Source organism: Heteronotia binoei, chromosome 19, assembly GCF_032191835.1.
Source record: "Heteronotia binoei isolate CCM8104 ecotype False Entrance Well chromosome 19, APGP_CSIRO_Hbin_v1, whole genome shotgun sequence".
Lineage (NCBI taxonomy): Eukaryota > Metazoa > Chordata > Lepidosauria > Squamata > Gekkonidae > Heteronotia > Heteronotia binoei.
Window position 1 is genome coordinate 29,545,313 of NC_083241.1, and position 19,955 is coordinate 29,565,267.

Sequence of the window (19,955 nt, forward strand, 5' to 3'; positions counted from 1 at the left end):
AGCAAAGAAAAAAAAGTTACCTTACAATGTACAGGTTAATTTACTCAACTGGAGGGCTTCTTTTGCAGCCGGAACTTCTTTGCATATTAGGCTACACTCCCTGATGTAGCCAATCCTCCAAGAGCTTACAGGGCTGCTCTTACAGGGCCTGCTGTAAGCTCTTGGAGGATTGGTGGCATCAGGAGGTGGGGAGGTGTTGCCTGATATGCAAAGGAGTTCCTGCTACAATGCTCAACTGTACATTTCAGCCACTCTTTTTCATTTGGATTTATATTGCTCTTCTTGTATCTAGAAAAGACTAATCTTGCAGAGGTTGTGGCACTGAAAATAAATGCCTGAGTATCTTTTGGGAAGAAAGTCTACGTAATTCAACAGGAACAATTCTGGGAAGAAAGGTAACTTATCCCTTGAGGGATAGAAATATTTCCCCAGTATTATTTGGATGTGTTCTCTGTTGGCATCTGGCTGCTCTAACTTTGTCTGGGAGAACAAATACTCTGTTTACTCCAAGGAGCCCGTCTATGCTTTCTAAATCAAACAAACTAGTCTACCAGAGCTCTTGTTGGTCTGGCAGCTTAGAGCAGAGGTGTCAAACATGTAGCCCAAGGGCTGAAACAGGCCCCAGGAGGGCTCCTATGAGGCCCCTGAGCAATTGGCTGTCATCTGCTTGCTTCCGTCCTCTCTTGCTTCCTTCTGCATCACAGCTTGTTTTGCCAGGCTTGCTCAATCATAGAGGAGCTACAGAGCAAAACCTCTATTTTCTTCATTGGCTGAGCTCCCTTGGGGAGGGAGAGCTTGCTTTGCCAGGCTCTCTCAATTGCACAGCAGAGCTACCGAGCCAAGCCTCTCTTCCTTCTATTGGCTGTCTCCTTCCCCTCCTGGGGAAGGAAAGAAAGAGCCAGAGCTTCCTTTGCCCAGTTTCCTGGATCCCATGGGAGAAACACAGAGAAAGCACTTTTAAGACCAATGAGTGCTAATGTTTTAAGCATGTTTTATTTTTATTTTTTTTAAATCTTTAATTGTGTTTATCTGTGTCCTTTTTAAACTTTATATCTCTGCTGCGTAATCTTAAATAGATACACATATGGCCCGGCCCAACAAGGTCTCATTTATGTCAGATCCGGCCCTCATAACAAATGAGTTTGATACTCCAGGCTTAGAGAGACTGCCTCTCTGCAAATGCTATGAATGAACTCTGGACAAATTACCTTCATTGGGGATTGACAATCAGTCCATTAAAAGGTTTTGGCCAGCTTCATTGTGTTTCACAACTTTCTGAAATGTCAATCAGGGTTGGTACATCTTTCCACCATTAAATGTAGCTTGAAACATCCAGTGGTTGACAAACAAGCACAAGAATATAAGAAGAGCCCTGCTGGATCAGACTTATGGTTCATCTAGTCCAGAATCCTTTCTCACACAGTGGCCAACCAGCTCTTCTGGAGGACCAACAGGACATAAAGGCTGAGGTCCTCATAAGAACATTCTACATTTGAATCACACCCTGTTTTGTCAAGAATTTCTTTTTTGTCTGTCCTGAACCTACAGCTTCATTGAATGCTCTCAAATTCTAGTATTTTGGGAGAGGGAGGAAAACGATTCATTGTTGTGTGATCCTCTGAAGTATAAACTGGCTGGCCGTTTAACTTTGGTGACTTGGGAGTCATCAACTGGGACCATGGAAACACAGTTGTCTTTAAGGGGTCACAAAGCCAACTTTGGAGTTTGCTGCAACATATTAATGTGGTTGGAATGAGTACCAGTTGGGGAATTCACTCTTACGCAGGCCAAGTTTCCGTAAGAGCCCTTCTACTGATGATTTCTTGCTTGCATTTCTCCTTTTGGATTGCCCAAGCTAGCCCCATCTCATCAAATCTCAGAAGCGAAGCAAGGTTAGCCGTGGCTAGTAAGAACATAAGAGAAACCATGTTGGATCAGGCCAATGGCCCATCCAGTCCAACACGCTGTGTCACACAGTGGCCAAAAAACGCAGGTGCCATCAGGAAGTCCAGGGGGGCCAGGGCACTAGAAGCCCTCCCACTGTGCCCCCCAGGCACCAAGAATACAGAGCATCACTGCCCCAGACAGAGTTCCAACAATACCCTGTGGCTAATAACCACTGATGGACCTCTGGTCCATATGCTTATCCAGTCCCCTCTGGAAGCTGACTATGCTTGTAACCGCCACCACCTCCTGTGGCAGTGAATTCCATGTGTTAATCACCCTTTGGGTGAAGAAGGACGTCCTTTTATCTGTTCTAATCTGACTGCTCACCAATTTCATTGAGTGCCCATGAATATTGTGAGAAAGGGAGAAAAGTATTTCTTTCTCTACCTTCTCTATCCCATGCATAACCTTGGAAGGGTGATCTCCAAGGAATACCAGGGGTGTAATGCAGAGGCAGGCAAAGGTAAACCACCTCTGAAAGGTCTTTTGCTTAAAAAAAAAACTTGCTCACCACCTAGCGGTGCTTAAGGATAAAACAGCTTGCGCTTCTGGCTGCCAGACAATCTTAGGATCTCCTAGCTATTCTACACACACTGCCTTAACGATAATTGATTCCTCTGGTGCCTGCACTTGTGCCCTGCCACTGCAGACTTGGGAGTGCTTGATCTTCTGTTCTCCCAGCTGCATGTGCTTCTCTAGCGCTGCCAGAAAAGGGCATGTGAGTGGCGCACAGAGCATGGTAGTGGCACCTCTAGCTGCACCCAAACCCCAGCACCTCTGGGGAAAGGGCATGCGGGCAGCGTGGACAGCTGGGACTGCAGGTGGTGGGAGAACTTGCGAATGGGCAGGAACACGATGTTCAAGCCAGTGGGGGAGGGGCAAGAAAGGAGGCGGAATAGTGAGCAGAGCACTTTCTGGCCACAGCCCCTGAAAATCTGGAACGGGCCTCGGTCATGTGGGTTGCGCTTCACTGAACTGAGTTGCATTCAGCCCCTGAAACTAGGCTCACTTTAGCTTTTGAAGGCCTGATGCAATATACCAGAGGCGGCCAAACTGTGGCTCGGGAGCCGCATGTGGCTCTGTTACACGTGTGATTCTTGAAGCCCCCACCACCCTGTCGGCTGGCTTGGAGAAGGCACTCGTCTCTTTAAATCACTTCGCCAAGCCAAGCCAGTCAGCAGCTTGGAGAATGCATTTAAAGTTGCTTTCTTTCTACCTTTCACTCACTTCTTTCTTTCTTTCTTTCTTTCTTTCTTTCTTTCTTTCTTTCTTTCTTTCTTTCTTTCTTTCCTCCTTCCTTCCTTTCCTCCTTCCTTTCCTCCTTCCTTTCCTCCTTCCTTTCCTCCTTCCTTTCCTCCTTCCTTTCCTCCTTTCTTTCTTTCTTTCTTTCTTTCTTTCTTTCTTTCTTTCTTTCCTTCTTCCCTCCTTTCTTTCTTTCTTCCCTCCTTTCTTTCTTCCCTCCTTTCTTTCTTTCTTTCTTCCCTCCTTTCTTTCTTTCTTCCTTTCTTTCTTCCTTTCCTCCTTTCTTTCTTCCTCTGACATACACGTCTTGTGGCTCTCAAACAGGGGTTGTTTTGTAGAAAAATAGGTGGTGGAGCTCACCCAGGGATTGTTATGCAGCTGCACCTACTATTCAATGGACAAGGAGGTGGAACTCTCAGAAGAAGAAGAAGGTGAAACTCTCAGAAAGGTTCAGGCACTGTGCTCCTGTGAGCTCCCACTGAATCCGAGCTCTCAAACATTTGGCATTTATTCTTTGTGGCTCTTACATTAAGCAAGTTTGGCCACCCCTGCAATATACCATGACTTTGCCAACCCCTGCATCTCCTTCAGCGGCTTGCCTTGCTTCCTCTCGGTTAGCAAACTCCTCCCCGCTGCACCTTTCTGGGGTAGATCAAGTTTCCCACTGGAGGGCTGTGTGAATAATGAATGAAGCGCTATGATGCCTGGAGAGCTCCCATGGCGATAGAAGCAAATCCTGCAACATCTTTATGGGAGGGGCCCTGCAGAGGAGTATGCAGAGGCAAGAAGAGCGGGATGTGTTCCGTAAACCTCAGTGAGACATTCTAATTTGGATAGATTTGAAGACCAAACTTGCCCTCTCGCCTTCTTTTCCTGCCCTCTACTTTGGGATTGCCCTGGAAATGCCCACTACTTTGGGCTTGCCCTAGAAATGTATAGGAGGAGAGTGTCTGGGCTTTCCACTGCCGGAGCTGGATTGCTAACCATGTTGCTTTAGTTTTCAGCTATCAGTGTGATTGGAAGCTTTTGTGGTCATCGGTGAGGTGGAGGTTAGGACCCAGTGAAGTCATCTGTTGCTTTCTCACCTGGACCCAGTTCCGCCATTTCCTCTTGCCTGTCTGTGCTAGGGAAGTTCCAGTGCTTCGCATATAAGGCATGTACAGATCCTACCAGCCTCTTTTTCCTGCAACCAGCAGGTACCTGCAAGAGAAATGGGACAAGACCAATTATCAGGAACACCGCAGAAAGGTATGAGGGAAGTTTTCAGGGGGGAAATTTAGGGTGCCTTGCTGGATACGACCCCTTCAGGTCAGACCTACAACAGCACATGCTGACCCACAGCCAGAATGGAGTGATGCGTTAGAGCAGGGGTGGCCAAATTTGCTTAATGTAAGAGCCACATAGAATAAATGTCAGATGTTTGAGAGTTGCAAGACATTAACATCAGATGTTGGAGGGAGAGAAGGAAGGAAGAAGAAGACCATAGACTGATACCCCGCCCTTTATAGCCTGCCGTTCTCTCTGAATTGGAGTCTCAGAGTGACTTACAATCTCCTTTATCTTCTTCCCTCACAACAGACACCCTGTGAAATTGGTGGGGCTAAGAGAGCTCTCACAGAAGCTGCTCTTTCAAGGACAACTGAGGGAGGGAGGGAAGGAAAGGGAAGGAAGGAAGATAGATATGTGGAGGAAGGGTGGAAAGAAAACAACTTTAACTTTGCCTTCTCCAAGCTTGGAGAAGTGATTTAAAGAGACAAATGCCTTCTCCAAGCGGGCTGATGGGGCAGGCTTCAAGAGCCACAGAATATGTACGAAAGAGGCACAGTTTGCCCACTCCTGCGTTAGAGCTATTGCCCCATTAAAGAAATATTTGTATGCAAATATAGGAAGTCTTAATTTGTTAATATTCATGCAGTGAACAGACTTGCCATTGTTCTGAAGGGGAGGAAGAAAGTGCAGGGTCCTTATTAGATGTGGTCTGTGCCATTCAGTTGGTTATTAGCGAGCATTTTATGAGAAATGGCTCCCTCCACATGGCTCAAAGGGAATGCCTCTTTTGAATCTGAACATATGAACATATGAAGCTGCCTTCTACTGAATCAGACCCTTGGTCCATCAAAGTCAGTGTTGTCTTCTCAGACTGGCAGCGGCTCTCCAGGGTCTCAAGCTAAGGATTTTCATGCCTACTTGCCTGGACCCTTTTTGGAGATGCCGGGGATTGAACCTGGGACCTTCTGCTTACCAAGCAGATGCTCTACCACTGAGCCACCGTCCCTCCCTGCAGGGTTATGTTTTTGGTTTTTTTTGTTTAACACTCTTTTAAAAGCTTTATAAGGGGACTTCTTAGTAAATCAAAGGGGCTCTAACTCATTAGCAGATTAAAGGCTGCATCCCCTAATTAAATTTACATACTGGGGGTGGCCTGATTTTGTCAGATCTCAGAAACTAAGCAGGGATGGGCCAGGCTAGTATTTGGATGAGAGACGGCCAAGGAAGGCCAGGGTCGCTACGCAGAGGCAGGCAACTCCCCCGATGTAGCCAATCCTCCAAGAGCTTACAGGGCTCATTTTTGGAAGCTCTTGAAGGATTGGCTACATCAGGGGTCTGTGGCCTAATATGCAAAGGAGCTCCTGCTAGAATTCCACCCCTGGGAGGGACCTTGGTAGCGTATAGCACCACGCAGTCCACATACCAAAGCAGCCGTTTTCTCCAGGATAATAGGAATGAATGTTATAAATAATAATAACTGATTTATGTGCTCTTGAGTTGGACTCTATGGCCCAAACATCTCCCTCCTGAGTCTCCGCCCCAAAAATCTCCAGGTATTTCCCAACCTTAAGGGTGCAGGTTTAGTCCAATCGCAGGGCACAGAGGCCGAGGTCTTCCCCTGATGTTACCTCCTGGCACTGAGATTCAGAGGTGGACTTCCTCTGAAAATGGGGGTGTTGATGACGGGGAAACAGGGCTTTTTTTGTAGCAGGAACTCCTTTGCATATTAGGCCACACCTCCCTGATGTAGCCAATCCACCTGGAGCTTACAGTAGGCCCTGTAATAAGAGCCCTGTAAAATCTTGGAGGATTGGCTACATCAGGGGTGTGTGGCCTAATATGCAAAGGAGTTCCTGCTACAAAAAAAAAGCCATGCAGGGAAAGAATAACCTTTTTAAAGAGCACATGTTGATAGCAATACACAGCTTTGGAGAATGGCCGTTTTGTGTATCTGCGCTCAGCCTTCTCCGCGTTTACTCACCTGTGTGCTGGTCTCTGCTGCTTGCAGGTAGAGCTGGCTGTCCCTGTTGTCGATACCACAGCTCTCCCGGTGCCTCTGCATCTACAGGTGAACCTGAAGAAAATGCAGGTAGAGTATTTTGCACAGGGTTGGACGCTTACAGGGACCGTTGTGATAACAGAAGATGCTGTTTGGATAAACATCTGGAACAGAGTTCTGTCAGTGGCTATTAGTCACAAGGTATTGATGGAACTCTCTGTCTGGGGCAGTGATGCTCTGTATTCTTAGTGCCTGGGGAGGGTGACAGTGGGAGGGCTTCTAGTGTCTTGGCCCCACTGATGGACCTCCTGATGGCACTTAGTTTTTTGGCTGTGTGACACAGAGTGTTGGACTGGATGGACCACTGGCCTGATCCAGCAGGGCTTCTCTTACATTCTTATGGGCCTGCTGGTGGACTTCTGAGTGGCACCTGGGTTTTTGGCCACTGTGTGACACACAGTGTTGGACTGGATGGGTCACTGGCGTGATCCAACAGGGCTTCTCTTACGTTCTTATGGCCCCGCTGGTGGACTTCCAGATGGCACCTGGGTTTTTGGCCACTGTGTGACACACAGTGTTGGACTGGATGGGCCATTGGCCTGATCCAACAGTGCTTTTCTTAAATTCTTACACTTTTGAGGGATTAGAATCCTCCCAACATGGTGATTCCTATCCTGTCTCTTACGTGTACAACACAAGGTTAATGCAGTTGATGGACATGTGAATATACATGGGTTCACCATTGGAGACTGCACGATAGCTGTGCTATATATAGCACAACAACATCTGGTGGAGGAAATGCAATATCAGTTTTGGCTTTGAGATTTTCTGTTGTTGTTCAGTCACACAGTCAAGTCAGACTCTTTGCGACCCCAGGTTTTTGAGATTTTTAAATAAGTGAAAATCCGCGTGTTGTTCTTTCTCTTGCAGGGTTAAGACAGGCAAAGGGGTGTGCAGTTAACAGGAAAGTGCAGGGGACAGTTAAACTGAGGGCTTTTTTTTGGTAGCAGGAACTCCTTTGCATATTAGGCCGCACACCCCTGATGTAGCCAATCCTCCTGGAGCTTACAGCAGGCCCTGGACTAAGAGCCCTGTAAGCTCTTGGGGGATTAGCTATATCAGGAGTGTGTGGCCTAATATGCAAAGGAGTTCCTGCTACAAAAAAAGCCCTGCTTGAGTTATGCTAATATGAAGCCCCCCCCCCCCCCAATTAATGTTGTTTTAATGCTGTTCACATTAAAAATACAATGTTAGGGAGACTCTGCAGAGCTCTTGCCTCACCTATGGCCGCCTTAAAGAATTAGAACTCGGTGGAACAGTCTTCAAGTCAGGACCCTGAAGGCCTGAAGCCTGGCATCTTTTTTCTAGAACTGACACATTGCTCCTTGTCAGCTGGCAGGGTTGCCAACTCTAGATTGGGAACTCTTTGGAAATGTTGGGGGTGGAGCCCAAGGAGGGAGTGGTTTGAGGAAGGGAGGGGCCTCGGCAAGAGTTCAGTGCCACAGACAGAGTCCGCCCTCCAAAGCAGTCATTGTCTCCGGAGGAACTGATCTCTGTAATCTGTATTTTAATTCCAGGAATTCTCCAGGCCCCACCTGGAGGCTAAAGGCAGCACAACCGAAGTTATAGTGACGGAATAACTAAGAATGTATTGAAACAAAATCATACAAATATGTTCTATAGAAGACTAAATAGCAATAACAATTCCCTCAAAGGAGTCCCATTGAACAGGAAGTCGACTTGATTCTTCCTGCTTCGAATCCCCTTCTAGCACTGGGTGCTCCAACCACAGATCTCAACCAAAGGCAAAAGCTCAGGAAAAAATATCAAAGCGTTTCTGATGCATCAATCAGTTGCAAAAAGCTGCAAAACCCACAAGATTCTTTTTCAGCGCGTCCAAAGACTGCACATAGCATTCCCAATGGACCAATGGGAGTTTAGTGCCATTTTGAAATCTTACTGGAGACTTTCTGTCCCATTTTTTCCATTGGGGATGCTATGGGCAGTCTTTGAACGCGCTGAAAAAGAATCTTGTGGGTTTTGCAGCTTTTTGCAACTTATTGATGCGTCAGAAACACTTTTTTTCTGAGCTGTTGCTTTGGTTGAGATATGTTGTTGGAGTAGCCTATTCTAGAAGAGGTTTAGAAGCAGGAATGTTCAAGTCGACCTCCTGTTCATTGGGACTCCTTTGAGGGAACTGTGAAACGTTTGGGGAATTGTTATTGCCATTTAGTCTTCTATAGAACATAGTTGTATGATTTTGTTTCAAAACATTCTTAGTTATTCCGTCACTATAACTTCAGTTGTGCTGTCTTTATCCTACAAATTACCTCTCTCCCTTTACCCACCTGGAGGCTGGCAACCCTACCAGCTAGTCATCTTTGATAACTATATTTTTGGACTGCTGTCAAGCCAGGTTTGGGAAAGATCACCCCAAAGCAAAGGTGGGGGGGGGAGAGAGAGTGGACAATGAGGGGATAACGCCACATGAATGCTCCACAAACACCTGCTCCAGTCGGGATGGCAAACTTGAGCAAAACCGTTGTGCAGAAACAGCCCAGTTAAAGAGCCAGTTTGGTGTAGTGGTTAAGTGCATGGACTCTTATCAGGGAGAACCGGGTTTGGTTCCCCACTCCTCCACATGCACCAACTGATGTGATCTTGAGTCAGTCACAAGTTCTTGCAGAGCTAGCTATTCCTTTCGAGAGCAGTTTCTGTCAGACCTCTCTCAGCTCCACCTACCTCACAGGGTGTCTACTGTGGGGAGAGGCAGAGAAAGGAGATTGTAAGCCACTCTGACTCCTTCCGGTAGTGAAGAGTGGAATATAAATCCAATCTCCTCCTCCCTTCTCCCTTCTCCTCCTCCCTGCTTCCATTTGTTTCTTTAACGATACACCAAGGCTTCACCTCAAACAAAGTCAAAATTCATGGGCTGGCTCTTCTAAGCCTGGGAGATACAGTTCAACCCCTCCTTTCCAGCTCTCCCCTAACCCTTGCTTGTGTTTCAGCTGGAGAAAGAACGCCACACTGCCCGAGGCCGAGACAATCTCCGTAACCATGCCAGGCTGCGGGGTATCAAGCAGTCCCAGGGAAGAGTGGACAACTGGAACTTCTATTGCAGGCACAGGTCTGTGAAGGGTGGTGGGGGATGTCACTGGGGACTTAGAGGCAGGCAGGGGTCCCAGCGAGTTCCAACCTTAGCAGGTAGTCCAAAGGCTTCCCAGTGGCTGGCCACAGAGGTCATGGTTTTCCCTGCCCCATTGAAGCGGTGCTGAAGAGTCAACAACTTGGGTAGCTAAAATTGCTGTCATCTTTATTTGCTGCTTTTGCAGTCGGGAGTAGACAGATTCCCATATTCTCCTTGTGCCATCTTTATATGTTTAAGGCAGTGGGGGGGGGGGTCCAGTTAGAGTTCCAATTAGAAGGACGGTAGAACCAGTGAGGGAAAATCATGACAGGCTCACTTGAGAAATCTTCCTGTTCAAGCCCTGAGTCACCAATTAGAAGGCCACAACTGCAGAATTGTAGTGGGTCAGTGGGCTGAAGTAAGAACAAGCAGAGGTCTGCTGCTGACATGGCTTATCCTGTTTCATTCCCCACTCCTCCACATGCAGCTGCTGGGTGACCTTGAGATAGTCATAGTTCTTGAAAGAGCTGTTCTCTCAAGAGCAGTTCTCTGAAGAGCTCTCTCAGCCCCACTGACCTCACAGGGGGGTCTGTTGTGGGGAGGGGAAGAGAAGGAGATTGTAAAATGCTCTGAGAGCCTGAATAAAGGGGGGTGATTATAAATCTAATCTCCTCCTCCTTCTCCCCCTTGCCTGTAAACTGTGCACATGAGCAACCTCCCATTAACCCAGGAATCCCCGCTCAGCAGCAGTCTGGAGCTGTGCAGGATCTTGTACTGCCCATTGCCCATCTGAAAATACAGCAGTTCTTTTCTGCTCAGGGTGTGAACTGTTCTGCTAAGTAAGTTTGTGGGAGGGGGGGGAATTAAAGGGCATATTAAGCAACAATATGTAGCACCTTATTTTGTATGCTGGAACCCCACTATAGGGTCACCACTATAGGTGGTTCTATAGTTCCAGTTAGCTTTGTTATTGTTTTTCCCTCCCTGTCGAAGTCTGAAAATCTGTACTTAAAAAAAAAACTTTCTCCTTTTTAAATACATCCTCTTCTTATGTTTTAACTGATGTGGTTCACTTGCAGTCAGGGGTGGTTTTATAGAGAAATAGGTGGTGGAGCTCATTAGCATAACTCATTAGCAAAGCCACCCAACGCAAGAAAGAAGAGCCCTGGGTGAGCGAGGTCTGCTTGGACTGGCTAGAAATCCAGTCAGCCCAAGCAGGCCTCGCTTGCCTGGGGCTCTCTTTGGCCACTCCCCCACCCAGTTAAAAGGCCAGCAAGCCACCTGCTGTCCAAAATCACATAAGAAGTGGAGAAAGGGTGGTGCGGGTTTCTCCAGGGGTTAATGAAGGCTGCTGGAGGTATGGCAAAACTCCTGGTGGCTGGCTGGTGCCCGCACTCCTAATCCAGGGATTGTTACGCAGCTGCACCTACTATTCAATGGACAAGGCAGGTGGGGAGGAGGAGGGGGAACCCTCCGAAAGGTTCAGGAGCTGCGCTTCTGTGAGCTCCTGCTGAATCCAAGGCCTGCTTGCAGTGCAACAATACTCCAAGAGGACTAATGTCCCTTGGGTCAGCCAAAGCTCTGGCAGAGGTTGTCCTTGAAAGGGCAGCTGCTGTGAGAGCCCTCTCCAGCCCCACCCACCTCACAGGGTGTCTGTTGTGGGGGAGGAAGATAAAGGAGATTGTGAGCCGCTCTGAGACTCTTCAGAGTGGAGGGCGGGATATAAATCCAGTATCATCTTCATCATCATCTTCTAAGCTGAGTTAGTGTGAACTAGCTCACAGTTCTTTTAGCCTCCAACTCACACATTTTTGTCTTAGCTCAGGAAAAATGGCCCCAGAACTAAGTTATGCAGTAGCTCACAACTTGAATGCCTGTAGCTCACAAAGTAGAATTTTTGCTCAGAAGTCTCCATATCTTAGAGGGAATATTGCCCAGAACTTGTGCGTTTTCTAGCAGGCTTGTCAGATGCTATGGGTGCTTCTATTGCAGGGGTGGCCAAACTTGCTTAAGGTAAGAGCCACACTAAATGAACGTCAGATGTTTGAGAGCCGCCAGACGTGAACGTCAGATGTTTGAAGGGAAGGCAGGCAGGCAAATAGATGGGCGAGGGAGGGTGAGGTGGAAAGAAAGCAACTTTAAATGCATTCTCCAAGATCCCTGCATTGGCTGGCTTGGCTTGGAGAAGTGATTTAAAGAGAGAAATACCTTCTCTAACCTGGTCAATGGGATGGTGGGGGCTTCGAGAACCACACAATATGTGTGAGAGAGCCACATGTGGCTCCTGAGCCACAGTTTGGCCACCCCTGTTATATTGTTTGCTTGGTTTGGGGCAGTGCAATTAACTGAGGAGTGGTTGGTTCCCAGAGAATAGTTTGGACCTCCATGGCCTGGGGTGTATTTGACTGACACAGGTGGGTTTAATCCTTTTGGGTAGGGAAATTAATGGGGGGGAGGACACAGCACGAATTCAGTGCATGCAGATTCCAAAGTTGATTTGTGGGAGGATCCAAAGAAGGACTGAGAGTATCGAATGAGAAAAGCAGTGCTAGGAACAGAGGGTATGAAGAAGAACCCACCACCATCCCTCTGACCAACTGTTTCCCTCATAGGGTTGCCAATCCCCAGGTGGGGGCAGGGGACCCCACAGTTTGGAGGCCCTTCCCCAGCTTCAAGATCATCAGAAAGCAAGGGGGGGAATGTCTGCTGGGTACTTCATTATTCCCTATGGAGAATGATTCCCATAGGGTATAATAGAGAATTGATCCATGGGTATCTAGGGCTGGGGTGGGCTGTTTTTTGAGCTAGAGGCACCAAATTTGCAGCATAGCATCCGGTGCCTCTCCTGAAAACACCCTTCATGTTTCAAAAAGTTTGGAGCAGGGGGTCCAATTCTATGAGCCCCCAAAGAAGATGCCCCTATCCTTCATTATTTCCAATGGAGGGAAGGCATTTAAAAGGTGTGCGGTCCCTTTAAACGTGAGGGCCAGAACTCCCTTCGTCGTTCAATGAGGCTCGTCACAACCTTGCTCCTGGCTCCACCCTCAGTGCCTCCTGGCTTCACCCCCAAAGTCCCCAGATATTTCTTGAATGGGACTTGGCAACTCTATTCCCTCACCCTCCTGCCCCAGTACAGTTTGAACTGGGAGAAGCGTCAGCGAGACCTCGAGCAAATCTATTGGGAAAATCGGCAGCTGATGAAGCGTCTGGCGGAGAAGAAGTCAGAACTGGCTCAGGGGCGCTGGCAGCAAGACTGGCACCGGGAGCAGCTGATCCGCAACAGCCTTGCCCGGTATCCCCGTGGCACAAGGAGCTGCCAGGTAAGAAAAAAGTCCTGGATTGGGACTGGTGATGTGATTGGGATTGGAGAGTGATGTAAAAGGAATCACAGCTACAGACAGGGCTTTTTTTTGGGTTGGAACTCCTTTGCATATTAGACCACACCTACCTGATATAGCCAATCCTCCAAGAGTTTACAGGGCTCTTCGTACAGGGCCTACCGTAAGCTCCAGGAGGATTAGAACAAAATAGGAGTCAAGTGGCACCTTTAAGACCAACGAAGTTTGATTCAGAATGTCAGCTTTTGTGTGCTCCAAGCACGCTTCATCAGGCATGGAATCGGGTGTGCTTGGAGCACACTAAAGCTTACGTTCGGAATCAAACTCTGTTGGTCTTAAAGGTGCTCTTGACTCCTACTTTGTTTTACGGCTCCAGACCAACATGGCTGCCCACTTGGGTCTACATCAGATTGGCTACATCAGGGAGTGTGGCCTAATATGCAAATACGGGGCTTTTTCCCCCAGCAGGAACGGACAGGAACACAGTTCCGGCTGGCTTGGTGTCAGGTGGTGTGGCCTAATGCGCAAATGAGTTCCTGCTGGGCTTTTTCTGTTTGTTCTCCATGGCGTGACCACAAGTTTTGTCCTTCCCAGGCAGGAGTGGAACAACGGAGGCAGAGAGCTGGGGGCAACAGCGGTCCTGCTTCGACACATGGAAGGAGTCCCAGCTGCTCTCCCAACAGAGCTCGCTTCCCATGCAGCGGAACAAGGACCGGTCTGGTGGGCGAGAGATTCTGGGGAAGCAGAAATGAGCCTGCCCTGGAGGGCCAGGTAATCACTGCTGCTTTTTCACCATCCGTTTGGAAAAAAGGGCATGCGGCCCAAGAATCTGGGCCCTCAGCCCAGTGGTCAAGCAAAGGGACTTTGGTGTCTGCCAAGGACTCCTCTACCAAAAGAACTGATGGTTCCTCAACCAGGCCAGATCTTTCTGGAGGAGCATCCCTTGAAAAGCCAGTAGTTGAAGCAGCAGTGGCTCTCACCAAATTTCCCCCTTCCTCACACTTGAGGGAGAAACTCAGATTCTCTGAGAAGAACCCAACACCCACTTGGAAGAAGCTGGGGCTCTCGGCCAAACACACTGAACCTTGCTAGGCAAGGACCAAGAAGGGCTCTCAGGATGGGTAATCTGGATCTGTCCCTGAATCCATCTCTTAGGAAATCTATATAATAATTATATAAGAAGAGTCCAGAAGCACCTTAAAGAGGGCGTATGCTTTCATGAATCACTGCTCACTTCTTCAGATACAGCTAGAACAGGAGTGGCCAAACTGCGGCTTGGGAGCCACATGTGGCTCTTTCACATTGTGTGGCTCTTGAAGCCCCACCACCTCATTGGCCGGCTTGGAGAAGGCATTTCTTTAAATCACTTCTTCCAGCCAAACCAGCCAGCAGCTTGGAGAATGCATTTAAAGTTAAAGTTGCTTTATTTCTACCTCTACCTCTCCAACTATTTCCCTCCCTCCCTCCCTCCCTCCCTCCAACATCTGATGTTTATTCTATGTGGCTCTTACAATAAGCAACTTTGGCCACTCCTGAGCTAGCATGTGAGTCCATCTGTCCTCATCTTAGAGAGTGGAGTGATTCTTGCTCTTTTCTTGTAATTAGCCGAAAAACAGTACAACTACACAAACGTCTTTGATTTGCATAATTATGCTAAATAAATAAGCTTACTAAGAAACCGAAGTGTTTGGGCGCTATCACGTTCTCAGATGGACTGTTTGGATTTCAGAATCATAGCAGGAGGTCACTTTGACGAAAATCTAAAAATTGTACTTGCAAATAACTCAGTATTTCTATTAAGGGAACAGAAGCGCATAATCAAGGTTCTGCTTCCCATTTTACGGTGTGTGGTTGCCATCTCACATAAGTCAAACTGAACAATGAGAACCATCAGTGGTTGTATTCAAATCCACTCCGACCTGTTGATTTCCCACCCTGTGCCACATTGCTCCCCCGCGTCTCCAAAGACAAGATGCTTTTTCTTTCTTTATTTTTTTGTGAATATAGAAAGATCACTGAAAACAGAGCTCCAGGTGGGCAGCCATGTTGGTCTGAAGCAGCAGAACAGATTTTGAGTCTGAAAACAGGGAGTTGCCTGTCCAGAAAGACATTTGACAAACAAAGGAGACCTGGGGTAATTATGTGGCTATAAAGTACAAGAAAAGCCCCCAGGGTAACAAAGAATTTAATACTAAACAACACTCTAAAGTATTTGACAACTGTAATAACAAACAATATATAAAGTAACAAAGCCCACTCTAACAAGGAAAATTCTACTAACACGTAATACAGCAAGCAGTGTAACACAATGCAGTGATCAGTGCAAATGCAGGTTGCTCTTGACAGACAAATATATATCAAGCCAGTCCAAAAATGTGGCTCAGCCCACGGTATTCTTCTCTGGCCACTTCAGACTTGAACACCATAAAGAAGCAAAGCTGGACTGGTGAACGATAAAATCTGGTTTCAGGTAGCCTTCGTCTTCAGCTTGCATAAATCTCAGAGCAGTGTTCCCATGCCTGAAATACATTCCAAAAGGGGGGGAAATATATTCTAGCTGTGGGGGGACGTCTATTGCCTTCCTTTGGATTGAAATATGATCCTTCTTATCCTAGGCTTTTCCCTAGGAGGAAAACAGAAAGACATGACTGATGTGGGCCTATCCAGACGAAGATCTTGTCACCCAACAATAAAAGCTGCACAAATCCTGCAATCACAAAATTTCAATCTAGGGAACGAATGGTTGCAAACACAGATGCCATTTTCCACTTGATATCCATAGCCTGATCAATACTAACGAGAGGCCCTCAGGATTTGACTTGCCACATAAAGTATGGAAGACAGAACACAAAACAGGCTTTGGCAGTTGTGCACACTTGTTTGTTTAAATGGGGCAAAATATCAGGCCCTGAATGTGATGGTTGCGCAGCCTGCCAAACTATTTTCCATCTGTCACGGGCATGTGAGAGTTTTGCTTTCCAGGAAGATGTGACGGAGCTCTGAACTCTCCCCAGCTGTAATTGAGTGGATTAAAAAATGAGCTATTGGTATTTAGGGGGATTGCCCAATCTCTCTGCATATCCATTTTATCAACTTGGTTACATATTTTGTATTATTATATGCTTCCTGTGTTTAACTCTGCCGTGCAATAAATAAGTAAACGCAGATGTCAAGAGTGGCTCTTGCCCTTATGTATTGTTCTGCCTGCTTGAACGGCAGTAACCTAATGCCTTGCTTTCTCCTGCTCTCTTTCTGTGTAATGTGCATAAGTATCTTCTGCCGAAGCACCAGACGGTCCAAGGTCAATAGTCTGGTTCTCAGTGATATGCTTGCATCTGGCTACAGGGGTTGTTGAAGGTGAACTTTAGGGGGAGGGACCGCTAGCTTTGGAATGTGTAACGGTTATCAGGTTGAAATGTGTAACGGTTATCATAAGGTACATGTAGAGGGGCTGCCTGTCAATGCCAGTTTTCGCAAGGGGCCTCTTGCCTGAAGTGTCTCAGTATTTCAATAAAACTCTTTTCAACCAAGAAGGAGTGCGTTGATAGCTGGGGACCCTGCAGGACTTGACAGCAGAGAGAGAGTGTTCCACAGGCTTGGGACCACAACTGTGAAGGCCCTGCTTGTAACAGCAGCTGTTCGTAGTGCGCTGGATTCGGAAGATGACAACTGAAGCAAGTTTGATGAACAGTGACTGGAAGAGTGCTAGTACAGATGCTCTCTAGGAAATATGGGTATAACCTGAGGCTCTCTAAAGTGCATTTTGCATAAAGCTAAGGGAAGGGTGAACTCTATCTTAGAGACAAATCTTTGAAAATGTTTCCAGTTGATAATTTTTTGGTTTCTTTCCTTTCTCTACACATCAGCATCCACTGTTCTTAAGTCTCCCTGTTGTGGTGCTTCAAATGTCAGATGATGTGCGAAGCCCAAGTCTGAATTCATGTTCCGCCATGAAAGGTCACTGAGTGACCTCAAGCCACTCGTTCTCACAGACTTGTTGCACAGGTAAAATGGAAGAAGGAAGAGAACAACGTTGCAAGGTGCCTTTGTTCCCTATCAGGAAGAAAAGCAGAGCATCATACATGCCTAAATAAAATGCATTGTTTCAAAATGTCATTTTGTCTGAAACTAAATATTACTTGTGTCTATTTAGCATTTTGTCTGTACAGAAAACTGCTATTAAAGAATCACCTGTTATAAACGTGGTTATTTTCTGGTCTTAGGCTGGAAATGGAGAAGAGAATCATATGCATTGCCCAGAACTCCTTGGAGAAAGGAAAGCAGGCAAGGCCATTGTGGCTGGCAGGTGGGTCTCACCTGAAAAGAACTGCCATAATACTGCAATAATAAACTGCAATAATAAAGGGGTGTGTGTGTGTGTGTGGTATTTGCCTTCTGCCTCCTTGTCTACTAGGGCCATGGCTTTTTTCGCTGGAAGAATACACCAGAACAGAGTTCTGGAACTTCTTAGTGAGAAATTCTTTTAAAAGTCTTGAGGGGCACCAGGGGAGCATGACTGTCTTTGATTCTCATCCAACTGAGAACATTAAAACTTGGTTACTTCAAGGTCGTCATTCAGCGTTAGGCACCAAAAGCAAGAACTGAGGAAGTTGGTGACATTTCCAAAGTCTGGAAAGTAGAGCTAAGTCTCTAACGCATGAAAGTAGAGCTAAGTCTGTAACGCATTAAAATAATATTGTTTTCAAATAATCTCGTGTTTTTTTTCCAGGAAAAAAAGCCCTGTCTGGGGCTGAGAACCTCTAGGCCAGAGATTTCCCAGATTTACAGCTGATCTCCATACTTAAAAAAAAAAAAAAGGTAGTCCCCTGTGCAAGCACCAGTCGTTTCTAACTCTGGGGTGACATTGCTTTCCCGGCAGACTTTTTATGGGATTGCACACTCTTTCCTCTGCAGCCAGTTTGCTTTCCTTCTTCCAGTAGCTGCCCCCATGCTGAGACTGAGAAGAATGATGGAGGGTGTTAGGGATGGGGTTAGACAAATCTTCAGCTCTCCTGGCTATACTACACACAATGTCCTATGATAATTGATTCATTAATCACACACCCCTCTCACAAAACTCGCTGTATGCTCCTTCTACAGTCCCTGCTGTGGCAGTTCTTTTCAGGTGAGACCCACCTGCCAGCCACAATGGCCTTGCCTGCTTTCCTTGAACATGGGGCATATGCTATGGGGGGGGGGAACGGTGCTCAGAAGAGACACGTTTGGCTGTTGCGCCACTGAGTATCACTGTTCCAAATCCCACCAAAATAGAAAGGGCCAGTTTAGTGTTGTGGTTCAGAGTGGCATGTTCTGATCTGGACAGCCAGGATTTGATTCCCCACTCCTCCACATGCAGCCAACTGGGCAATCTTGGGCCAGTCACAGTTCTCTCAGAGCTGTTCTCTCAAGAGCAATTCTCTCAGAGCTCTCTCAGTCCCATCTTACCTCACAGGGTGTCAGTTGTGGGGAGAGGAAGGGAAAGAGAAGGACATTGTAAGCTGCTCTGAGACTCCTTCAGATAGTGAAAAGAAAGGTAAACCCCCCCAACTTTTCTTAAAAGTAAAAGGTTGCCAACCTCCAGGTAGCACCTGGAGGTCTCCTGTTATTACAATTAATCTGTAGCTGACTGTGATCAAATCCCCTGGGGGAAATGGTTGCTTTGGAGGGTGGACTTTATGGATTTATATACCACTGAGGTCCAAACCCCACCCCCCAAATTTCCAGGTATTTCCCAACCCAGATCTGGCAACTATACTTTTAGTCAACACAAGCAGCCACAAGCCACAAAATGACATGTTGTTTTTCAGAACTTGGGGCGGGCGGTTTAAAATGATTTTTAAAACTTTTGCCTGATATTTGGAGAATTTGAAGACTTGCATGCTGTAGTGGTTGCTTCTAGAAAATGGTATTCTGCAGCTTGGATTTTGCTGTGGACCAATACAGTTCTTTGAGGAGCAGTTCTGTGTAAAAGGTAAAGGCAGTCCCCTGGGCAAGCACCAGTCGTTTCTGACTCTGGGGTGACGTTGCTTTCACAACGTTTTCATGGCAGACTTTTTATGGGGTAGTTTGCCATTTTTCTGAGAAAAGGTTAAAACACTTGGGGCTCTTAAGCTTGGAGAAACATTGACTGCGGGGTGACATGATAGAGGTTTACAAGATTATGCATGGGATAGAGAAGGTAGGGAAAGAAGTACTTTTCTCCCTTTCTCACAATACGAGAACTCGTGGACATTAAATGAAATTACTGAGCAGTCGGGTTAGAACTGATAAAACGATGTACTTCACCCAAAGGGTGATTAACACATGGAATTCACTGCCACAGGAGGTGGTAGCAGCTACAAGCATTGTCAGCTTCAAGAGGGGGTTGGAATGGATAAACATATGGAACAGAGGTCCATCAGTGGCTATTAGCCACACAGTGTATTGTTGGAACTCTCTGGGGACAGTGATGCTCTGTATTCTTGGTGCTTGGGGGGGCACAGTAGAAGGGCTTCTAGCCCCACTGGTGGACCTCCTGATGGCACTTGGGTTTTTTTGGCCACTGTGTGATACAGTGTTGGACTGGATGGGCCATTGGCCTGATCCAACATGGCTTCTCTTATGTTCTTACATGTTAATCATCAGCCATTAAGAAGGCAGGCCATTTAGTGATAAAATATATAACTTCTTTTTTGAGGAGGGGGCAAGTTTAATCCATTTCAAAGTCGTAGGCCTGAAGCTGCAGAACAAAGTTTGAGCTCAGTGGCACTTTTAAGACCAACAAAGTTTATTCAAGGTACGAGCTTTCATGGGCACACAAAAGTTTCTACCAGGAATAAAGCGTTGTTGGTCTTAATGCCACTGGGCTCGATTTTTTTCCGGCATTTGCCACGTCAGTCAAATCCTAGCGCTGCCTCTTTGAAAATATTACACGGATTCCTATCTGATTCCGCCACTCTTGCCCCTCACACGAAGGATTCTAATCAGAACTTCAACTAGGGCGCTTTCTTTCCCCATCTACCTCTTTAGAAGAAAAATGCAGCCCGGCTTCCTA

The 19,955-nt window shown here is 46.8% G+C and overlaps 1 protein-coding gene across 1 annotated transcript; it reads left to right on the forward strand.

Annotated features, from left to right (window-relative positions):
• Positions 1-4,344: 4,344 nt before the first annotated feature.
• LOC132587657 (uncharacterized) lies at positions 4,345-13,674 on the forward strand. Its single transcript, XM_060259974.1, has 5 exons — positions 4,345-4,437; positions 6,467-6,547; positions 9,466-9,584; positions 12,721-12,932; positions 13,517-13,674. The coding sequence occupies exons 1-5, from the start codon at positions 4,345-4,347 to the stop codon at positions 13,672-13,674; spliced, it is 663 nt and encodes a 220-aa protein (XP_060115957.1).
• The last annotated feature ends 6,281 nt before the right edge of the window (positions 13,675-19,955 follow it).